Source organism: Panthera onca, chromosome B4 (assembly GCF_046562875.1).
Source record: "Panthera onca isolate mPanOnc1 chromosome B4, mPanOnc1 haplotype 2, whole genome shotgun sequence".
NCBI lineage: Eukaryota > Metazoa > Chordata > Mammalia > Carnivora > Felidae > Panthera > Panthera onca.
This window is the reverse complement of record NC_138345.1, coordinates 126904484-126927884: the sequence shown is the minus strand read 5'-3', so window position 1 is coordinate 126927884 and position 23401 is coordinate 126904484. Positions and strand designations below refer to the sequence as shown.

Below are 23401 nucleotides of genomic sequence, written 5' to 3'. Positions count from 1 at the left end.
GTGGCACACACTCTCAATTAAGAGATGTGTTGCACTGGCCAGGAAGTCCCAGGTGAGGTGTCAGAAAGCAGCACCCACATCCACGGGACACCAGCAGTTCCCAGACCTCTCGAGAACCATTCAAAAAGGACACTTGGCAGACTCGTTGTTTTACAGGATTTGGTGCTTCTGGTCATCACTACATCCTCCCGCCGCACACATACCCACACAGTGCAAACCTAACAGCACAGATGGCCACGGAGGGATGTAGAAGTAGAAAAGGGTGGACTTGGGCCCACCGAAGCTTCAGGTGATTCTTTCAGCCCAGACCCAGTTAAAGCCACACAGCATCTAGTGGACACTGTTTAAAAAGCTGTCCTATAGCTCAGACATTACAAAATACCACAGAAAGAAATGTCAAAGCCCCAATCCTTTGCCTATATACAGTAAGCTACTAAGGGTGACATGGCCTCTAGAAAATCCTAGTACTGACTGAATTTTCTTCACTGTGATGGAAATAAAGACTATATGTGTAGCAAAAAAAAAAAAAATACCTTCACGTGTATGTAGGACTCAAAATATTCTTGCAGCATATAACATTCCAAGCCATTTCCTTATATGCAAAACAGATTTTTTAAAAAGGAGGAAGACATCGGCAATATTCCTAAATATTGTCTGCAGATATAATAGTGTTTTATTCCTGGGTTGCGATTCAGATTTTTATTTGTCATGATAGCATGTTTCTATACTGTAAGATAAGACATTTGTGTTTGGCCTTTTTCTTGTATGAAGAATAAATCTTGAATTTTGTGTATTTTAAATCTTAAAAGCAAAATGTTCTTCCAATAGAGTAGTTAAGAGGCGACTTTGAAGAACAAGTACTTGACCAGCACTCAAAGCAGGAAAACTTTGTTGAAAGAGGTCATCTATTTAGATTACAAATTAGGTACCAAGCGTTGCAAACACAAGGAAAAAAAATCGTAACTCCACTCCAGAAGCAGCCAGAAACAAGAGTCCCCATAACCCCACAGTTGTCCAAAAATGCTGCTTCAGAGCCCAGAAGTTTCATCACAGAGCCCAGGAAAGAGCTGCAGAGAAAGGAGGTGGGTTGAGCAGGTGGGTGTCTAAGCACCCACCCTAGCTTCTTGGCTTCTATTCATTTTATAAATCATGCTTCTGCAAACAGTTTTGTTTGGAGAAAGGGTGTAACTAAAAAATAATTAAAAAAAAAAAAAGTGCAACAATCTGATGACCCTGAATAGGTTCTCTATCATTCTGAAATTGCCAAGTAATGTTGTGAAGCTGTTCTGAGTATTTTATCCCATTATCTTTCTGTAATAAAAGTCAAGATTGCCATATAATTTATACTTAATTTTTTTTAATCTGGTGCAGAACATTATCAGTGAACAACCTTCATCCTAGAGGGAAATTCAGAGGGGGGGAGGTCAGTAGTCAACTATTTCCAAAGCCAACCTGGTCATACAGTGACCTCTGGGCCCTACCACCTCTGGAGCTTTAGATATATCTACCGAAAGGCCACTGTGTGCGTTCCTCACCATGGCACTCAGAACACACTAGAGATCAGCACCCCCAACAAGATGACATCTGCAGTTTTAAAAAACAAAAACCAAACAAGCCCCAGAAGTGAGATTACAAATCAATCACATGAATGGCAGCCGGCTGTCGGTGGGCCAGCCCCTACTGGGTCTTAAGGGAAATCTGTCACCGGGGCCACCTCGCCCTGGCAAGATGGGATTAGGTCCTGGCAGCGGGCCAACTGGATCAAAACGTGGTCTGAGTGGAGGGAACTGGCTGGGTGTCTCCCCAGGCCCAGGGATGAGTGAGTTGATCGGGTCCCCGACATAAGGAAGGGTTAGTCTTTCATCATATTCACCACCAATAATTCCCGGAGGAAGGAGCGAGCTGGGAGGAAAAGGCCTGGGGTGCAAGGGGTTGGGGTAGAATGGGAGGGGGTGGGGCGACGATGGAATGAACATCACATGCCGCCCTCTCTGAGCTTCTTTTCTTTGTTTGTACCTCTTCCTGTACAGCTGTAGAAACACAAGAACAAGATATGGTAAGCGATCTGGATGTTTCCCCAAAGTTCCAATTTGCTTCCACTGCTTTATCTACACTTTCCTCTTCCCACACTATGGAGCAAAGACACCAGTGCACACAACAGAAATTTTACCAGTTTCCATCTGCACGACTAAGGCAGTAGCTCTGAACACAATGCCGAATGAACTGTACTCTTTAACCACACTGCAACTGAACAACTGTGCCAATTCAGGGAAATACTCAATCCAAAGGAAGGATAACTGAGTGGAATGTGCTTTCAAGGCTGCAATCGACAGCTCTTGAGCTAATATGCGATTTTAGGCCCACCTTTCTTGAAAGGGGAAAATTTAAATATCTGTTGAGAAAATCAGGCCACATAATATAAAGTTAAGGTACTGGGGGGAAGGGGAGCAGCATTTAAATTCACTTCTTCACCTGAATCATGTTCCTAAAGGATCTCAATTTAAACAGCAACAAAAAATAGAAGCCCATTTCAGAGGACAGAACATCTTCCTAAGGAACAATGCTGTTCACTCAGGACACATTTGAGGACCCTTCTCTAGTCCACCCCGTTTCTCAGTCCTGTCAGTGTCTTTTAGAGTAGGCGTCTGTACATAAAACAAGCATGCACTGTTCCAACTAGCTGGACAGCTGAAGACCACTCTCTCACAAAAACTCAGCTTAAAAATTGTTTTGCAACAGAGGAAGAAAGAATGTTTTGTATTAAGTAAAATCAAAAAACAATCGCTGTGTTAATAAGACTTCTTTTCCTGTGTAATTACACAAGAAAATAAGGACTGAGTCTAAGATGAAAGTTAAAAATATTTTCACTTACTGAAAATTAGCAATAAATTTAATAAAAGCAGATTTCATTACATCATAACAAAAATGATAATATGGCCTTAATGTATTAATTCACTAGTTGCTTCGGCGCTAATACTAACATTAGCCTTGATATTTAAAAATACCTACTTCTTTCCAATCTGTGTCTCGAACTCTCGCAGTACCATCTACAAAGAAAAAACAAAAAATAAGAATTTAAAATGCTTCATTCATCCAGGTTAAACAGCAATCTTGCTTCTGACCTAAGGAAACTGAAGCTTACACATGACGCATACGCAGGAACAGGAATCCTTTGTTCACAACACGCTGCATCCCTTGTAACCCTCCTGCACCGACACAGACCTCTCTTGCTGGCAGAAGGCAGCTGCTGCCGTTCTGTGCTCGTGAGGACACCAACTGGTGACGCCCTCGGGAATATGGAGGACCGGGTGGCCGCTATCTCTTCCTCAACTGCCCCACGCTGCACTGCGCCTCCTCCGCCAGTCTCAGCTGAGAGTGACAGCTCCTTCTAACCTCAAATCTCTGCGACACTGGGTGACCATCTCTTTGTATCGCAGCCCATCGTTACTGGAGGTAAAGCTGACTTGAAGTTCTCTTATTTGGGTTGTTTTCTCCCAACTTTCATCAGTATGACTGCAACAACTAAGTATTTTTTAATATACTCATTTACTTGAAATACATGAAATGAGGAAAGAGAAACCTCTTCAAGTTAAATCTAAAGAAGAGTTGAGATAAAAGAGATATCTTCCCTAGAAGCTATTATATGGGCATGGAAGGAAGATTTTATAAAAGCTCCTATGACGTTACATCCATAGGGAGATTCGTTATAAGATCTGAACAGCTTACAGATGAGCTTGTGGACCATAATCTGGAAATGAGAGAGAGACTGACTGTATTTTAAATCCAAATTTGAGTATGTAAGTAAAAAGGTTTTTATGCCTATTTTTATCATAGCCTGTTTTTTGGTTCGTTCTTCTATATACTTTGGTCATTTTGTCTTTTCATTTCGACTATAATTTTTTTTTTTTAATTTGAGATGACACTTGCTGCCTCCTAGAACAAAATAACATTTGAACTCTGCAGAGGCATAAAGGAATCAAGGAGGAATATGAAAGACCAGATCATTCACTTCTTCTATCTGAGGTTTTAAAGGAAAAAAGTCTTTAACAATCCTAATGACTCTACTTAATATTCTTATTAAAAAAAAAACAACAACGAAGGGGATCTACCAAGATTTTTACAGTTCCCAAGATGTTATACATAGCACATCAATTTTTTTTTTGATGTGAACCACAAGTATTTTTTTTACAATGCAATGCAGTATATACTTACATATACATATACTGAAATAGAAGTTTACTCCTATTTTGTAAAAAAAATACTGACTTTTTTTTTTAATGACCCAACATATTGATTTCATGACCCACTCCAGGGTCAAACCAGTTTAAAAAACAAAACAAAACACTGATACGCAGAAAAGAAATTCTACAATCGGGCACTAGGCTTCTATCCGGAAATCTTGATACAAAAGGCAAAGTGCTTGTACATTTGGGGTAACTTCTCTCCATCCCCAAGTCCCACTGCCATCACTGCTGCAACAATCACCAGGTCATCATAAATGTGACTATACAGAAATAAAGCTTCCCCAGCAATATACCACAGGGTAGCAAGCAGGGCGCTCCTAACTGGTACACTGGTCACAGCCACGGACGTTGTTTAGAAATACAACAGACTGCAGAGTCAGATATGGAGGATGGTCTAAGAGAATAAACCTGAAATTTTTCTATCCTGAACTATTCTCAGTCTATGGGGATATTTGCGTTATACAGAACACAGAAATGAATGCGACGTTTTCGGGATATAGGCACAAGTATATGAGGCTTAGCATCTCCTTCCAAAAAGGCTGCAAGTTATGATTACTTGAAACTCTTAAACAGACAAAGAGCCTACAACTAAAAACTTTTGGCAAGCTGAGTAATTAAGACCTCAGTAAGAAAGAGTCCTTTTCCTGTTAACATGTCACTGTGGCAATTACCTCGAAAATCCCGCAGATATAAACACCTCCACAGCAGTTGGTCATTTGAAGCAATAAAGAGATCACGACAAACTGCAGACAAAGACAGAACAGAACGAACATCCAAAAGTCGGAAGATCCGCAGTTTCAGCTCCAACGGCAGGACCACCAACCCGAATACGTCCGGTAGGTTCAGCGCTATAAAGAAAAAGAGAACAGGTAGTGAGTAAAGAACATCTGGCTTTCCCCACATATTTAACGGAAGTTACCAACTTGTTCCTAAGTGACAAATTAGATGGTAGTCTCAATTACCCAAGTGTGCATCACCTACAACAAAATTTTAACCCCAGGTTGGCTATATTGCCCTACTACTAAGTCCCTTATTCCCTCTATGTTTTAGGGGAAAGACAAATACTTTTTCATACAAACCAATGAATCGCTATGACAACTTCCAAATATTAGCCAATGGCCTTTGTTTCTAGCAGTATTCAATGAATGCAACAAAAACTTCTGTATTCAATTACAGAAAATGGATGCTTTGTTGGCTTTTAAAACTGGTTTCCAATGCTGCTACTTATTAGCTGTGTGCCTTTGGACACTTGGATTACTTAAACTACCATTCAATTTCCTTACCTGTAAAATGGGTTAGGAGTACTACCTAATTCATGCAGTTGAAAATTAAGTGTGTGAATATATACAGAGTGCTTAGAACAATGTCTGGCACATAACAAGCACTCAAGTGTTCGCAATTACTATTCTCTGAGGTCTAGCAGGCTGAAAAAAAAAGGGAGGTAGATAAATATCAGAGGCAAGCCAAGAAGGAAAAATAATAACATATAATCAAATGAGATTTATTAGCTCCTTTAAATATCTGTGATACTAATCTCCACTAGCTAAGACCATCAAAATCCAATAAAGCATTTTAAAATTCACATATTTCCCTTCCATCACCGGCACATGAAGAAGAAAACTATGGTGACAGCAGCCTAGGCACATGCAATTGGACACCTAAAATACAAGATCCCTACATACAAATGGCAAATAAAAGCCACATATCTATATGTATAAACCTGAAGTTCTTCTCCAGCTAAGGGATTGTGGTAGATGAGGATTCTCATTTTCTAGCTTATAATTACGCTTCCCCTGATGGCCACACTGCCATCAGGCTTGGCCATTTTGTTGCGTCCAATAAAATGTGAGTGGATGTAGCGTATCATTTCCGAGCAAAAAAGCTGTAAGAACCACCGTGTGGCTCGGTCACTGGGCCTTCTTTACCCTCTGCTCCAAGGAGACCATGTCCTGAAGAAGGACTACTCCTTCAGCCAAAACTCACCCCCCACACACACACAGCATGCATATGAATGAGAAAAAAGTGCTTTAAGTCATTGAGATTTTAACATATTTATTACACCACAAATAAGAGCCAACATAAGAATTCTGAATGAAATATACACCTCACTGAATTAGTTTCATCATCTATAAAATGAGGATGAAATCCCCTTCAAAGTTGTTAGCACTAAATAAAGATCCATGTAAATATCCAAAGGAGCTAGCATAGAACCCCAAGAAATAATGTTAAAAAAAAAAAAAACAACTGAGACCTAATTTACAGACTATACATTACTTATATATTTGTCAAACACCTATTATGGACCAGACCCTATGTTAGGCCATGAGAATAAAGTGGCTAAGACATAGTCCCTACTTCCAAGGTTATCTAAAACCTTAGGAGGTGGAAAGAATGCATATCAACACTTATGATACACTGGAAGAAGAGTTACAACAAAGACATGCCCAAAATGTTGTCGAAATACACACAAGAAGTTAATAACACTTGAGGAATTAACATTAAAGCTTAGTTTTAAAAGAACATAACTTCACTAGGGGAAAAGAGGCAAGAGTCATATGTCAGGGTCACAAGCATAAGACATAAACTTTTACTATTCTTTCCAGCCATCTGACCTGTGATCATTTGTCGTCTCTCACCTTGTCGGGTAAAAGCCAGAAGAGGATACACCAGCTGGTCTTTGAAGAGACGAGAGAGCTTCTGAAGATCTTTGTAGATCTTGGCCACATTTTCCCCTAGAATATTTTTTTTAATGAAAACTCGGAACAAAATCAAGTGGCAAAACTTGAAATGGTAACCTTTACTTCTGCCAAACAAATCAAAGTTGTAAATTTTCATAAGTAATTCTTATATAGACAGACGTGAACCAAAGTCTCTAGTAGAAGTACTATATGCTGTGTGGCTCTGAAAACTCAATCTTAGATGTAAAGATAAAAATCTCATGATTTCAAATTAATAGAGCTGTACCCAACCTATACGATTCACAGACTACAGTTATAGTAGGAAAAACTGTGGTGAGAGAGCTGTACACACACCATGATTTACTGAGCACCTGCCCAAAGTGTCCAGGCACTGGGGGTACAGTGGGGAACCACTCTCCGGATCCCAGCAGAAGCAGAACAGTATTTGTCACATGACGACCAAGTGTCACCAAGTGTATTAAACATTCTTCAAAGCTTTCTTTCACATCAATGGTTCTCCCTAAGAGAGACATACTCTGACCCCCAGTTTAAAAACAGGACAAGATAATAGAAGCCCATCCAAAGCTTCAGAGTAAGTGGTAGGGCAGGGTACAAACCTAAGTCTGGCTCCAACACACTCACTTTAGCCACTAAACTGCTGCTCAGACTGTGGCTCACAGATCACCAGAACTGACATCATTTGGGAACTGTTCAGAAATACTGAATCTCAGGCCCTACCACAGACCTACTTAATCAGAACCTGCAATTTCATAAGATCCCCTGATGATTCACCTGCACAGTGCAGCATGGGAAGCACTGCCAAATACGACCTCAAGTTCCCACTGCAATTCCGCTGTACTGTGACCAGGTGTATGACCTTGAACCCTCGGATCCGCACCTGTTTGCTCACCTGTATCAAGGGGATACATACTACCCTGCACCAAAGAATGGTTAACGTAAAGCACCACACACAGTGCCTATGCCCCATTCTGTAACTAGGTACTCCACTGAGAAACAAAACACTATGATGTTATCACCTGACTGATAACAAACAAGAAAAGAGATGCAGCTAAACTTTAAATCCTTGTCACACGAACTACAATCTTGACTTGAAGTCAAATGTCAAGATATTTACAAAGTCAATTTGGATATGGCCTTTTTTCAGTGTGAAAAACGATTTTTTTAACAAGTTTTTTCTTTCGGTTATCTATTACAAAAGTAATCAGAAACTTACAAGAATAAAAACAAATAAAAACAAACAAATATGCATTTAAATAAGTATATACTAGGTACTCTACTATAAAAGCCACCGTATAAAGTAACTAAAATTACTTGTCAAATGGGCAGCATAACCCTACCCAACATAAAAATACTGTATTAAAAATATTTAATACAGCCCATAAACTTACTATAATAGAACAGTATGAACTTTCTTCTTCCTTTCACTTCCATTCTCTTTATTTAACAAAAACCACATAAAGAATACGAATCTGGGGGCGCCTGAGTGGCTCAGTCGGTTAAGCGTCCGACTTCAGCTCAGGTCATGGTCTCACAGTTCATGGGTTCATGCCCCTCACTGGGCTCTGTGCTGACAATTTGGAGCCTGGGGCCTGCTTCATATTCTGTGTCTCCCTCCCTCTCTCTGCCCCTCCCTCACTCATGCTCTGTCACTCAAAAATAAATAAAGGTTAAAAAAAAATAAAAAAGAATACAAATCTAAACTACATTCCTATAAGTTATTTTTAAAAAATAGTCTGAGGAGTCAAATCTATTCCAATTCTAGATTCCACCATTTATTAGCTCTGTGACTTTGAAGCACTTTAACCTCCTCTAGACTTGTCTCGTAATCTGTAAAATGGGCATAAATAACCTCCACTACTGTGGAGTGGAGTGTATTTCTAGCCCCCATAGCAAAGTACTCCCTAGTGTGGAGAGAAACAGTGTTGTGGCCAAGAATTTCAAGTTTTCCTGTTCCCAATGGTGAGACATCTTTACACATTTATCAGTCTAGTTCATGCTCCTCAACAGGGGCAGTGCCACCCACAATGGGACAAAAACTGGTTCTCGGAAGGCAGAAACAAAACAAACCCTAGCTACACCATTGGTTTGTGACCCTCCAAAGGGCCACAGTACACAAATGAAAATACACTATGTATCTATGGTATTAAAATTTCATGGAAGAGAATGGAAGGGGGACAGATTTTCTACAAAGGTTCCTCAAGGGATGGATAAGAAAATGAAGGCTAAGAAACACTGGTGTAGTATGATGTTAAATGCCCAGAGATCATTATAAATATGTATCCAGATGTCCCCATTTCCCATCAGTTTTGGTTCACGGATGTTCACAGAACTCGGCCTGATCTGCCCGGGAAACTAACAAGGGTCAGTCTCTAGGCCTTCAAAGCAAAGACCTAGCTCTAGGTAGCCTTCCCTTAAAGACACCACTGCCAATGCCACCACCCCATGACACCACATTTAGATTTCAAAACCCTCCTAAGTTACTAGAAAGACGAAATGGAATAGCATCTGTCAAGGCACGTGTCCAGCACAAAACAAGCGCTTAGAGATGTGAGTTCTCTCTCCACCCATCTCCTCTCCTTCAACCACCTACCTGCTTCTCATACTTTGAATTTAACTAAAAAAATAAAAAGGATAACTTGTCTTTGCATCTATTAGTAATCTTACAGAATACAAGCAAAACCATGTCGGGGCGCCTGGGTGGCTCAGTCGGTTAGGCGTCCGACTTCAGCTCAGGTCATGATTTCGCGGTCCATGAGTTCGAGCCCTGCGTCGGGCTCTGGGCTGAAGGCTCAGAGCCTGGAGCCTGCTTCCGATTCTGTGTCTCTCTCTCTCTCTGCCCCTCCCCCATTCATGCTCTGTCTCTGTCTCAAAAATAAATAAACGTTAAAAATTAAAAAAAAAAAAACCATGCCTAGAATGTAAACTTTTGGTAAATCTGATCAAACAGCAACCAAATCTATGTTGGTTTAAACTAACATTCTGAGTAGTTTTTCCTCCAATAATCTTCAATAATGAAGTTGCACTGTATGGTTTCCACAAAATGCAGATCCTCTCCATACTGATTAAATACGAGAAAAATCCAAAGATTAATTCATAAATTATGAAGCATCAACATCATAAGTAATGAATTACATACTAGTGTCGTTCCATAATGGCAGCATAAATATAATTCAGCATTCCAAGAGGAAAGCAGGAAAGAAACAGATACTCTGCAACACTGTCTTAAATTTGCTTTACTCTCATTCAGAAATTTTCAGTCACTCAAACATTACCATTTAGTTTTGTTAAAGCAAACCTCTCAAAGCTTCATCCCAAAAGTTCAACCATACTTATGTTACCTGGTTCTGTTTTGCAAATAAATGACTCTGGCAGCAGCTGCAATCTGTTCACACTTCTGAGCTCACTGTTAATCTTTAGTGTAGCTGGAAATAAGCAAAAGAGAGACAAATCATTTTTGTCAGTTCCTCAATTGCCTTCATTATCTAGCATGGGCTTGCACTTCCCTGTCCCAACATACGAAGGACACACTATACAAACTGCTCTACACTCATTTCCTTCCCTCACAACAAAGTCCAAAGTGGAAACCTGCCATCACATCAAGTAAAATCACTCTAAAACAAACACCTCTAAAAACTAGAGTATGCACTTCTATATAAAATCCAGTAGGTATTACCAACAACAGCGTATTACTCATTGAAAGATATGCAGCAAGGTTAGTAGGAGACAGTTAAACATAATAAAACCATTATTTCCAACAAGGTCACCAAAAACTCTATTTTTTTTATTTAATCCTTGGCAATGAGTTTTGCCTTGTTTACTAAAAGAATCCTGCTAGTTTTCACAACATCATCTCTTTCTAGACCCAAAGGACCAATATTCTTGACACCACCAGAAGGTTCCATTTTAATCATATATACAAAGGCTCACTTCATCTCATGCCATGAAAGAGCCAGTGACGTGCTCGTGCACATGTGCGCTGAGCAGGAGGTCTTGGGCGAAGGAAAAGACTTAAAGACACACTGCTCCTTTTCAAAGAACCAAGCCTGGAATGGCTGGCTGCCACACAAGTCTGCAAGTAGCTGATCTGCCAGGAGCAATAAAAGAACAAAATACCAGAAACTCAGATATCTTTGAGACATTTAACAGCCATTCTCCTTATGTTATATATCTTGAAACTAGTAAATAGAGATTATCACACGCGTTGTTAAAGTGCTTTTGTAAGAAACGGAGGCAAAAATGAAGTTGGTAGCTTCAACCTCGCACATTAGGATGTGACGGGGCAGGACGCCTGCAAGGAGGCAGAAACTGCTGGCTCTCTGTGTGTAAGAACACCCAACTGAAAGGCGTGCTTGCTAACTGTGATGAGTCGCTGAAGACACGTGGCTAGTCCACCTGCCATCAGACACATTCTGACCGGCACAGAATACCACCAATACTGGTAAAGCTGAAATTTGAGACTTTTATGGAACATCGCAAGGAATCTAGTGACTAAAAGGAAATACCACAAATTACATCGCAGGGGACATGGAACCACCTTTCACTTCAAAGATCATGACCATGTATGCGAGTGGCTTTCAAAGTAAATTTCTGCAGAACAAACATGTTTCAAACAAACTCTCAGAAGGGACCTTGATAACGCAACAGAAGAACATGGTGCCGCTCAAGCTGTATGCGGCAATACACGTTCCGTGAAGGCTCCTCACTCATCCATCCTGGCAGAACCAGTGCCACAGAGCACAGGAAACCACGAGGCATCAAAGCAACTGCCTTTGCTATACAAAAGGTGAGCTGCACTGAAAAAACAAAAATGCAGCCATTGCAACCCCACCATGCTGTCTTAGCTAGCTGAAGGATAAAGAAATCAAAAATCAGAACAGAACGGAAATGAAAGATTCTAGTCACTCAAATGGCTCTCTAGAACACGTGATTATGAGACTATTCCATAGACCACTGGTAGATGTACGGACGTCTGGGTGGCCTCTGAGCGAAAATGAAATACAAACAAATACAGGCACTGCTATCCCTGTGAAACTGCCACTATGAAAGAGAACTAGAAAAAGAAACTAGTCAGAGTGACTTTCCTGCAGGTCGAGGGATCAAGCACACACATACTAAAGCGGTGCTTAGCAGTGTTTCTATGCATTACTGTTCAGATGCCAAATGGGATAAAAAGTGACCCCAGCTCAATCTCACCTCTTACCATCTCTCAGTTCGAGATCTCTGTTAAAAAAAAAAACATAAAAAAGTCACCCACAGGCACAAAGTAGTCGAATGTAATAGATCATCTCACTTCAAAGATCACAACACTCCCCACAGCAATAATATCGCAAGGTTAAGACAGCTGAAGGCTACGGCTTCCCGGAGAGAGAAGGCTGCCAGCCTAAACATCTACCCACACATTCTACAACCTTTCAGGCTCGGGGTATCAGCAGCCTAGAGACTCAACAAAGTTGAGAAAGATGCAACTGTATCACGAGAGCCAATCACTGAAGCAGCTATGGTCTGGAAACATGTCAGTGTTGGTAAACCGACAGCCCTCCATTACCATTTATGACAATTAGGTTTCCCAAAGGCACACAGGTGAGAGCAGCAGAGCCGCCCTCGCAGAGAGGGTGTGTATACTGCAGCTTATACACACCGCCCGACCTCCAGTTCTCTGGCATGGACATGGCTTTGGCCTCAGGCCCCTGGGGAATGAAAGGAAAGAGAAACAAATAATGAAGAGAAGTGCTACTCTCAAAAAGGATTAAAAATCCAACAGGCCCCTAACTTGTCTGGAAATAAGCATTCCGTACAGTCCCCTTAATAAAATCTGCCACATCATTACTACAGCTAGTAATAAAATTTTGATAGAAAAACATTTAAATATATTCTCCTCCATCAAAATGTTCAAATGGATAAAGTCACATCAGAGACAGGGATTGATTTCTCTCCTCAAAGACTTACTTCTCTGCCTAGCAAAGCAGTATCATTATTGAAGACCATACCTCAAATAACAGTGCATTTGTGAAGCCTTTAAAAAAAACTCCCGTTTGTCATTCCCTCTCTTTTATCCCCTAACATTCTGTTCTTATTTCTATTGTTACACACTTCTATTGTAATACATTATAATTTTCTTTTTATCTACTTCTCTCCCCCACTTATGGACTCCTTAGGGACAAGGACTTGTCCCAGTATCTTTATATCCTAATTCCTGGCTCAGATCATGGCATGCTGCGGGTATTCAATGATCACTGCATTGTTCTACATCTTTGTTACTTATAATGTGGCCCACAGACCAGCAGCATTATTATTGTGTAGGAGTATCCAGAATCTCAGGCTTTACCCTAGACTTACTAAATCAGAATCTGCATTTTAGGAAGATCCCCAGGTATTCTTAGGCAAAGGTTTGAGAAACTCTAATTGTTCTTCTCCAGGACTCTCTGGCATCCCGTATACATATACGTCTCTCCTAGAATTTAACCAATATACTGATGGTTCGTAGACTGTCCCTCTCCCCCACTCCTGGACTAGAAGCAACCTGAGAGCAGGGACAAAGCACCGTACCTGTCAGTGGTAGATACTTATCAAACAGAGAATGAATGAATGAAGGGAATAATGTCCCTCTTCCCAACTGAATCTTACTAGATTACTGACAATTCAAAGCCATTAACATAAAAAATAATCCAGTGAGCCATCCCTCTAGACATGCCCACCCCACACTCTTGACCACAGTTCATTTCATATTATCATAATCTTTTTACCATAATTGCCACCACTTCTATAATACAAACTGACAAAACTGACAACAGAAATGAAGGAAAAAAAAGAGAGAGGGAACGTTTATTGACCGCCTACTGTATACCCATCACTGCATTCAGCACTTTACATTTAACACTCAACTGCATTTAATATAGAGATCTAGAGTTCCACAACACCCTAGTGATGTTTGTTAGTACACCCCCATCCCCAATGGGAGGCTGAAACCCCAACACAATGTATTCTGTTTGTAGCCTCACCTGAGGTATGTAACCTGACTCCAGCATGAGCAGATGTATTGACACTATCAGAGCATCACTGGGACTGGAACAGTCGGCTGAGTGATACAGGACCTCTAATGAATGTGGCACTTGCCCCTCCACCGACTCACTGCAGAGCATCGGTTCTGAGGGACAGACACCTGTGCCCTCTTCCATAGCCACAACATCTTGGACTGACTCAGTTTCAAAAGTCTGGCTAGGCCCCGACTGAAAAAGATAACAAATCAATGAATTCATTAAAGAGACTTTTATTTTTACAGTTTATTGTGTATCCTGAAGTGAACTCGGATTAGTGCCCAAAGCCAAAGCATGTTATTAGCTTCAGAAATGGGACACATTTTAAGTGAGCCTTCCTAAATAAATAAGCTGGCAATCTTTTCCCCCATCCTGAATTCCTTATCTCCGTTCATCCTGGCCAGTATGCCAAAAACCTGGAAATCAACCTAGCCTCCTCCCTCTACCTCACTAAACTCTACTTTCGTCGTGATCAAAGTTCCACTGAATCTATGTCCAAAATACCTCTAAAATCTGCCCCTACTACTCCAGTGGTACTTTAGACTCATTTACCTCTTCACATCCAGCAATAGCTTCCCCAAGGATCCCTGACTCCGTTTCGTCTTCCAAGACACCCATTGCTGTGAGAGTTTCTGACAATTAAGAACCCAATTATGGGAGGGCCTGGGTGGCTCAGTCGGTTAACCATCTGACTCTTGGTTTCAGCTCAGGTTATATATGATCTCACAGTTTGTGGGATCAAGCCCTGTGTCGGGCTCTGTGCTGTGAGCAGAGAACCTGCTTGGGATTTTCTCCCTCCCAATCTCTCTGCACCCCCAAACGATGCTTACATGGGCTCCCTCTCAAAACACATACATACATAATCTTTTTTAAAAATCCAATTATGTCCCATAACCAAGCTTAAAACTTGCCAGTATTTCCCCAGTGCAGATCGCAGCATTCCCCTAAATTGTGCCTTGGGATGTGACCCTAGATGTCCTCAGGAAAAAAGAGGTCTACAATCAATTAAGTTTGGAAAATACTACATGCTATAGCCACCGAACCTCACCCTCCACATTCACAAAATACATGGTGGCATTACAGAGCTCTGAGAAGTCCAACAATAATAATGTGTGTGTAATATTTAGCCAAGAAACACTACTCTCCTTCCTTAGTACCCAGCATCCTCAGAACACTTACTTATAATCTAAGGGAAGAAGTGTTTCATAGAGGACATGCTGTGAGATGCAGGCCTAGAAAATGAAGTCCCAACTCCTAAACGCCTTAGCATACGAGGTCCTTCATCACTTCATCAGATCCCTGACTCTCAAGCCCACTTCCTGCCAGCCCCTTCCTCTCCACGCCAGTGTTCCCCACCTCTGCAAAAGAGGCAGTACAGACAGACTACCACCCTGACTTGCAAAGGCCTTGACTACTGCACTTTCCTGATTTCACACCTATATCCTACCAGGACTGCAAGCTTAGAAAGGAACAGAGTAGGGATGCCTGGGTGGCTCAGTCAGTTAAGCGTCCAACTTCAGCTCAGGTCATGATCTCACAGTCCGTGGGTTCGAGCCCCGTATTGGGCTCTGTGCTGACAGCTCAGAGCCTGGAGTCTGCTTCAGATTCTGGGTCTCCCTCTCTCTGCCCCTCCCCTGCTCACACTCTGTCTCTTTCTCAAAAATAAATTAACATTAAAAAAAAAAAAAAAAAGGAACAGACTACGTGTCACACACTTTTCTAATCCCAATACAGTACCTGGCACACAGCAGGTGCTCAACAAATGCTTGTTGAACCAATGCTTAAGAACAGTATCTTAAAATTTCATAATTTGGTTTTGTTTTCAGTGTCTTCTCATTTGTACCATAAAAAAGTCTATAAAACGGTAAAGTCAGATGATGTTGCCTTTTCATACATGTTGTAACTGACTCAGATTAAGTAACACAATCAAGGTTACCAGCTAATAAAAACCTGAAATGAACCAAGATCTCCAGACTCACAGTTCAGGCTTTCAGACACAATACACTGCTTCAATAAAACTATGTTACTTGTATTAATTTTGCTCAGAAAGTTTGTCTCCTAAGCATGTGCTCAACTCTTAATGCAAAACACATGTTTCTTCAAGATCATCGTTCCATTAAAGAAAGGGCAGAGGAAATTAAAATTACATTGGATAAATGAAAGGATGGAAAAATATAAGAAAGCAAGAGGCAGTTCCTCCAGAATCCCTGAGGACATAGCCTACTTATTGGCTTATGAGAAAGATCCAAATTCACGTGTTAAAACCTAGAGGCCAATGACAATTCATACTACCAAAAAAAGGAGGCTCCATAATACTTCTAGGCAAACAGAAACTACTTATTAAAACCACTTACCACCAAAATTATGAAGCCTATAAGCGCTTTGCATCTTACTTATCTACTGTTCCTAACTTTGGGCCGTTTGCTACTCTTGACGGTTGTGTGGGAGAGAATCTACGTGGAGAAAATATTTTTAAAAAGAGTTACTCTAAACTGATAAAGCCATGGGAGGAAGGTATCAGAACTCCCTGGTGAGCTTATCAAACCCAACTCCCACTCCATAACAACCACTAACATTCTGAGCCATTCTGATAGGATATGAAATATCTATGATATTCTTCATACATGTGGAAATCAGGAGGAAAATGCTCAGCACCACCTCTTTATTTTTTTTAATGTTTATTTATTTTTGAAGGAGAGAGAGACAGAGTATGAGCAGGGGTGGGGCAGAGAGAGAGGGAGACACAGAATCCAAAGCAGGATCCAGGCTCTGAGCTGTCAGCACAGAGCCCAATGCAGGGCTCGAACTCACAAGCTGTGAGATCATGACCTAAGCCGAAGTCAGACGCTTAACCAACTGAGCCACCCAGGCACCCCACAGCACCACCTCTTTAAATAAATCATTTGTCATGTCATCTACAAATGATGGCAATAGGTGATTAAAATGCACTTTAGGGCTAATATTAGAGTCTGATACCACATTATTCCCATTTCCCTTAAAGATTCAACAGGTACTAGAATTCCCAAATAAATGAAAATAAGAAAATTACACTTAATTTTCAAATTTTGCAAGTAAAATTTTCCTATTGTTTCCAGTTTTACCCATCTATTTTCCTTTGTTGTTGTTGTTGTTGAAAGACAGGGCATGAGCAGGGGAGGGCAGAGAGAGATGGAAACACAGAATTTTAATAAGAATCTGAAGTAGGCTCCAGGCTCCTCAACATGGGGCTCGAACCCACAAACCGCGAGATCATGACCTGAGCTGAAGTTGAGGCTTAACCGACCGAGCCACCCAGGCACCTGTCTATCTTCCTTTTCTAATACATCATTCTACATTTAATGAGCAGATCATACTGTTTCAAGTACTTGAAGCACACTTAGGAGATTTCAAGCTTACTTACTTCAAGATTACAAGCTTAGTCACCCTATACAAGTCTGAGAATACAAAACAACATGCATTTAGAACTAGAATTACTAACTTGAAGCAATATTAATTTCTCAGAATTTTTCAAAAGGAAACTAGTAAAGTAAATATCACATATATTATGAAAAGTTCCATCTTACTGGACAATTTTATAAGTATACAGAAATAAAAGGAATGGACCCTTCCACCAGAATCTGAATGCGTCTATCAACAAAGATGATTCAGAAATATAATTTAAATATGTAGCTAAGTATTCTTACTTATTCCCTAAATTACCTCCATGAGACAGAAACACAGAGATACATAATACTTCCTAAAAAAAAAATCATAAAAATACTCTGAGCTTTATAAAGCCTTGTTAAAATTGCTTAATTTCTCTATATACTATTACTAAAAATCTCAACATATTACCCATCTATTAAAAAGCATTTCTTCTTAGTAACTGTCTATACTTATTGAGGTTACAGGCACAATGAATACTTATATTCATAAGTGTTTAAAGCCTGAAAAAAAACCAAAATAACAACTAAGCTTAAGTAGTAAGTATACACACAAAAAACAATTAACATGATTGCATATGTATTAGTATTAAAAAATTCAGTAATAAATTTCATCATTTGTGCCACACAAGAAATCAAAAGGCAGGGTAATAACTAAGGGGGTGTTTACAAGGCAATACAGATGATCGATAAAGAAATTAAAGATGATCATTGGGGCTGTGGCTGGCAGGGCCTTGGAAGATGGGCAGAGACAGGAGAGGGAGGAAAGGCCGTGCATTCCAGGCTGGGTGAATGGCAAGAGCAAAGACGTGAAGCAGTCACCAGTCTGTGTGTGTGTGTGTGTGTGTGTGTGTGTGTGTATGTGCGCAAACACATGAATGTGCTGGCTGGCACAGGGAAAATGATAAGGACTCTGATCTGACTGCAGGTGACAGTTTACTGAGGGAAGAACAGAAACTGGCCCTGAAAAGCCTTAAAGACTAGGGACAGCATTTTCTTCCTCTGTAGCATGACAGGGTTAGAAATATTTGGACTTTTCAGCTCAAAAATTGTAAGCACTGGTGTATCAAGGACACACAGCTACTACAGAACAAGGGAACAACAAAGTCAAAACCGTGTCGGGAAAAGATGAACGCAGAAAATAGACTGAAGGACAGACACTGGAAGCCTGGAATGGAAAGGAAACACTGACAGGGCTTGTTAAGGGGCTGGATATAAGTAGACAAAAATCATTCCAGGGTTTTAAGCTCAGGAGAACAGTGGTGCCACTGAGAGAAAGGGCAGCTAGTTTGGGAAAAGAACATTAGTTCATATTTCCAAATTTATGTTGGCACAGAGTCTGAAGTAACAACGTTTAAAATCCAGGTATAAATGTCCTGCAAACAATTTGGAAATAACTGGACTCTATATAGCCTTAATGGGTGGAGCAGACCAGAGAAGCTAGGCTGGGAATCATGAACTCAGAGGCAACAACAGGAGCCAAAGGACAAACCATCTGAAGGAGTGAGTGTCTGAACAAAATAAATAGGTAAACACTGGGCTCTTCGGATGGTCCAACCATTTAGCAGTTTAAAAATTTCTACAAGAGGGGCGCCTGGGTGGCTCAGTCGGTTAAGCGTCCGACTTCAGCTCAGGTCACGATCTCGCGGTCCGTGAGTTCGAGCCCCACGTCGGGCTCTGGGTTGATGGCTCAGAGCCTGGAGCCTGCTTCCGATTCTGTGTCTCCCTCTCTCTCTGGCCCTCCCCCGTTCATGCTCTGTCTCTCTCTGTCTCAAAAATAAATAAACGTTAAAAAAAAAAAAAATTTCTACAAGAATACGATCCGCAATCTACTAACAATAATTACCCTGATACAGAATTCAATCGAGGGTGTTCAGTATCCTTTATCAATTACCCCTTTTCTCATCTTGATGTTAATACCTACCATATTTTCATCATTCCTGACATCAGTTTGGGCTGCCTGTCCTTGGAATGAATCACTTGGTTGTTCATCCTGTACGATGGACTGATTGGAGCTGGCGGCCAAAGAGGGTTGGTCATTATTCTGGAGTGAGGAATGCTCTGAATCTGTGGATGAAGGTAAGTTAGGTGCTGGAATGGCATCTTCAAGAATCAAACATATCAAGTCCCCAGAAACAATCCCATATGAAGCCAAGGTCTCTTCATCTCCAGTGAGGGCATCCTTGTTGTTCAATGTGATTGCAAACCGGGTATCAGAACTGCCAAGAAAGATGGATAAGGATAGTAAGAGCTACCTACCATTACCCATAGCTACCATTACCTTCAATACACTAGGAACATATATAAGATACATGGTATAATCCTAGAAGAAATAAGTAACAAAAACAAGCCAAAAATAAAAAGGAAGCCAAAGTTTTACAAAAAAATATCAAAATTATTTGTTATCACCAAGTGCCTAAGTTATAGATTTCTAATGGCTACAATTCTAGCCTGGGTGATAGGATACAGTAACTATCATTAATCCATGTTTTCATCAATTCTAAGATACATACTTTACATCCTTTGTAACTTGGATATCTTTGAAACAGGGATGCTTCTTAAAACTCATAACACATCACAGCTTAACTGACATTTTTTTTCCTTTAGTGTTACATAAAACAATACGCGTCTTAAGAATGACAGTATCTGAGAGTCAAGGAAATACTCTCTTTTGAAAATTATGAGGGGTGCCTGAGTGGCTCAGTCAGTCGAGCATCCAACTTTGGCTCAGACCATGATCTCGTAGTTTGTGGGTTCAAGTCCCGCAACGGGCTCTCTGCTGTCGGCACAGACCCCGCTTCAGATCCTCTATTCCCCTCTCTCTCCGCACCTCCTCTGCTTGCACTCTCTCAAAACTAAACATTTTAAAAATAAAATACAAACTATGTCACATGATTCCTCTGCTCAAAATCCTCCTCCAATGGCTTGTATCTGAACTTGGAATGGAATCTTTAACATGGCCTCCAAAGCCCAACATGTGACCCCTACCCACTTCTCCTATCTCCTCCAGCCTCTCTTTATTGTTCCCTATTAACATAAGCTTTCTATCCCGTTTCTCAAAACAGATCAACCTCATTGCAACCTCTGGGCCTCTGCATTTACTCTTCCAGATCTTCAAAGGACTGACTCTCACCATTCTGTCTCAATTCAAATGCCATCTCTACAGAGATGCCTTCTGCCTAACCTCTACCACTCTACTCCATTTTATGTTTTATTTTTATTGTAACACTACTATGTGAAAATTCCATATTTATTGACCATCTCTCCTCCACCCCCACCACCAGAATTTAAGCTTCATAACATCAGGTATCTCATCTATCTAGTTCAAAACTGTATCTCCAGCTCTTGGCAAATAAAAGTATTAATGGAATAAACGCAACCAATAAAGAGTAGTTGGGAAAATGAAACTGAAATCGGGGTTACCTAGTCAATGTTCTTACAGGACAATCAGCTTATATCTGCTCCAAAATACTAGACCCATGTCTTAAATGAATATTCACAATCACAAAAAGATGAGTACAAATACATCCCTCCTGCTGATAAATACAAGGTCACCTTTCTTACTGATAACCTTTTATAGTAAGAATAGCACAAATCCAAAAACTCACTGCTAAACAAGCTAAGAGCTCAAATTAGCCTGAAGCAATGAACTCTCATCCCTTCCACATCACAGACTACCTGATTTGAAAGAATAACCATCATTTCACCACAAAGTGGTGAGGGGTAATTAACAAACTATTGCAGAACTTTTTACAAGACATTTACACTCAGCAATGCTGACTTCATTAACTTTTTGAGAGGTTAACCAAGGATGAAGTTCTTTGAAAATCATGTTCTATTTATTCTTACAATGCTGCATTTTCACAAATGTTCACAATTCATTTTTCTTTCACAAGTACATTTTTTTCTTACCAATTAAAGTACCTTTGGTAGAGAAATTACTGAAGTTCTAGAACCTACTCCTGCTTATCAGAAAATAAGTAGCTGTGTTTCTGTTTTCAAAGAATGTTGAACATCTGCCAGATGCCCCAAAAAACACCATCCCGACTTCAGCAGAAAAAAAGAAACACACTTCAAATGAACTATGTTCTTACGGGTCTTCTGTCACAGCAAAAGTGTGGCTTTTTTTTAACTAGTATCTAATACTCATTCAAACATCTCCCTGTAGAAAAACTAAAGAACTGTGTCATTAATAAAAATGCTGGCCTTCCCCCCACCCCAACCTTTAGAAAAAGGGAAGAGCTATTTCTAAAGTAACATAGAGCTTTCCAGGGGAGGAATCAAAAACTGGTGTTCTGAAACTGAAGAAATATTTAAATCCATCAGGAAAAGCCATCCTAGAAACACCAAGCCTTTTAAAGATATTTTATGGCAATCCCAGATCCACTTGCTCAGAGAAGACATTTTAAAAATAATAATGTCACAGGGACGTATTTTAAAACTGCCTATTTATTACAAAATACTTTCAGAAGAACAAATTTACTTTCACAAGCTGAAGCTTACATTCCTTCCAGTTAACCAGCCTCAACTGTAAAAACAAACCCAAAGGAGAAACTAACTTGGGCTCTTAGATAAATAGTCTTTTCAAGACGGTCTCTCCTAATTAAAATAATAATAAGAAATATACACATATATATGAAAAATCTTTTAGAAAGAAGTTACTTTTGAAATTGTCTGGTGGGCTAATGATACCAGCATACAAAACGCTTAGGTTTTAACACCAATAAATAACAGGCATGTCACTTAACATAATGTTCAAAAGTTATTATGTCAACACCCTCATTTTTAATTTGGAGAAAAACAGCCTTACTTTCAATATGGTGTTTTACCCTGAAAAATGAAAGGGTGAGAAGTTCATAATATGGCCTCATTTTACTGAATTCCCCCCAAATGAAAGTATGTAAGTCTTATAAAAAGGATCCACTTAATTAAGAGAAAGGTCTTCTTATGAACAATTCACCTAAAAAGCCCCAGCAAACACGTTTATTTTTTTCTTAGCACACTCAAATTCCAAATCTGCTAGCTCAGCAAGGGAAAAGGACTACCCTTATTTCTGTCCCTCTACTCCCAGTTTACTGTCCCCAGAAAATTCTCCCTTGGAAGCAAAGCCATCTCGTTCACAACCTCATAATAGCAAAATCTGATCCTTAATTTCTCAATGTCACTGTCCCCAAACTGCAAGCTCTCCAGGGACATCCCAAGGCCAACGTTTATCTTAGTTTTGGCAAAAACACAACATCTCGCCCAGGGAAGTAAAAGGAGATGACAAATGCCGACCGCCCGCAGTCTGTAAAACTCTGCGGAGGGCAAGCCAAAGTGCTCGCCGCAGCCCAGCACGTGAGCACTCAAAGCGGCCTCGAGGTTACCGCGGCCCCAGCAGCGGCCCGCTCACAGGTGGCCTCGACGGAGGGCCGGTTTCTAACTTCTAGAACTTTCCAGACTTTTCCCTTGGAATACTGCGACAGCTGGGGACGGTGAACTTAAATCCCAGAGAGCCTGGAGAGGTCTACCCCACACCAAACCCCTCATTTCCAATTTCACACTTTAAAAGGGCGCGAGAAGTCTGCGCCCCGGCACGTCCCTGGTTTCTTCTGCACCAGAAGCGGAAGCGAGGGCTCACCCTGCAGGGGAACGGAGCCCCCGGGACGCCGGGCCATGTCCTCCGCGAGCCGGGAGCCGACGAGCTGCAGCCCCAGCGCCCGCGCCGCGCCCGGCCTGCGCGCGTCACAGTCCCGGACCCGCTAAGCCCCGCTGTCGCCCGGCATCACGTGACAGCCCCGGGGCGGGCGCGCCCCCCCACCCCCCGCCTACCTGAAGCCCCACGACGGCAGCAGGGCCTGGCTGAGGTGCGCGCGCAGCTGCCCCAGCGTCGGCTCCGCGTCTGGCATCTCCACCGGCCAGGTCCTCTTCTGCAGCCGGACCCGTAGCTTCATGGCGGCGGCGGTAGGGCCCGGAGGCCCGGACGCGGTGGCGGCGACGGTGACGACGGCGCGGCGGCGGAC

At 41.1% G+C, this 23401-nt stretch overlaps 1 protein-coding gene across 2 annotated transcripts; it reads right to left on the bottom strand.

Moving 5' to 3' along the window:
- Positions 1 to 1337: 1337 nt before the first annotated feature.
- Positions 1338 to 23332, bottom strand: FBXO7 (F-box protein 7). 2 transcript variants are annotated; one of them, XM_060656505.2, is made up of 9 exons: positions 23211 to 23332; positions 19324 to 19618; positions 13942 to 14169; positions 12489 to 12630; positions 10282 to 10365; positions 6881 to 6976; positions 4916 to 5092; positions 3010 to 3047; positions 1338 to 2030 (listed from the first exon to the last, which is right to left on the bottom strand). In XM_060656505.2, exons 1-9 carry the CDS (start codon positions 23330 to 23332, stop codon positions 1641 to 1643), a joined length of 1572 nt encoding a protein of 523 aa, XP_060512488.2. In that variant the 3' UTR covers positions 1338 to 1640. The 2 variants fall into 2 exon arrangements, with proteins under 2 accessions (XP_060512488.2, XP_060512489.2); XM_060656506.3 differs by lacking the exon at positions 23211 to 23332 and adding an exon at positions 23020 to 23155 and having other exon boundaries at positions 19324 to 19466.
- Between the last annotated feature and the right edge of the window lie 69 nt (positions 23333 to 23401).

Bases quoted from the DNA above. Each gene is read 5' to 3' on its own strand.
- FBXO7 (XM_060656505.2), bottom strand. From the start codon at position 23,332: ATGAAGCTACGGGTCCGGCTGCAGAAGAGGACCTGGCCGGTGGAGATG. The intron at 12,631-13,941 runs GTGAGGCTACAA...TTCATTCCCCAG, and splicing joins AGTCAGGTTACATACCTCAG to GGGCCTGAGGCCAAAGCCAT. The intron at 10,366-12,488 runs GTAATGGAGGGC...GCTTATTTCCAG, and splicing joins AAACCTAATTGTCATAAATG to CTACACTAAAGATTAACAGT.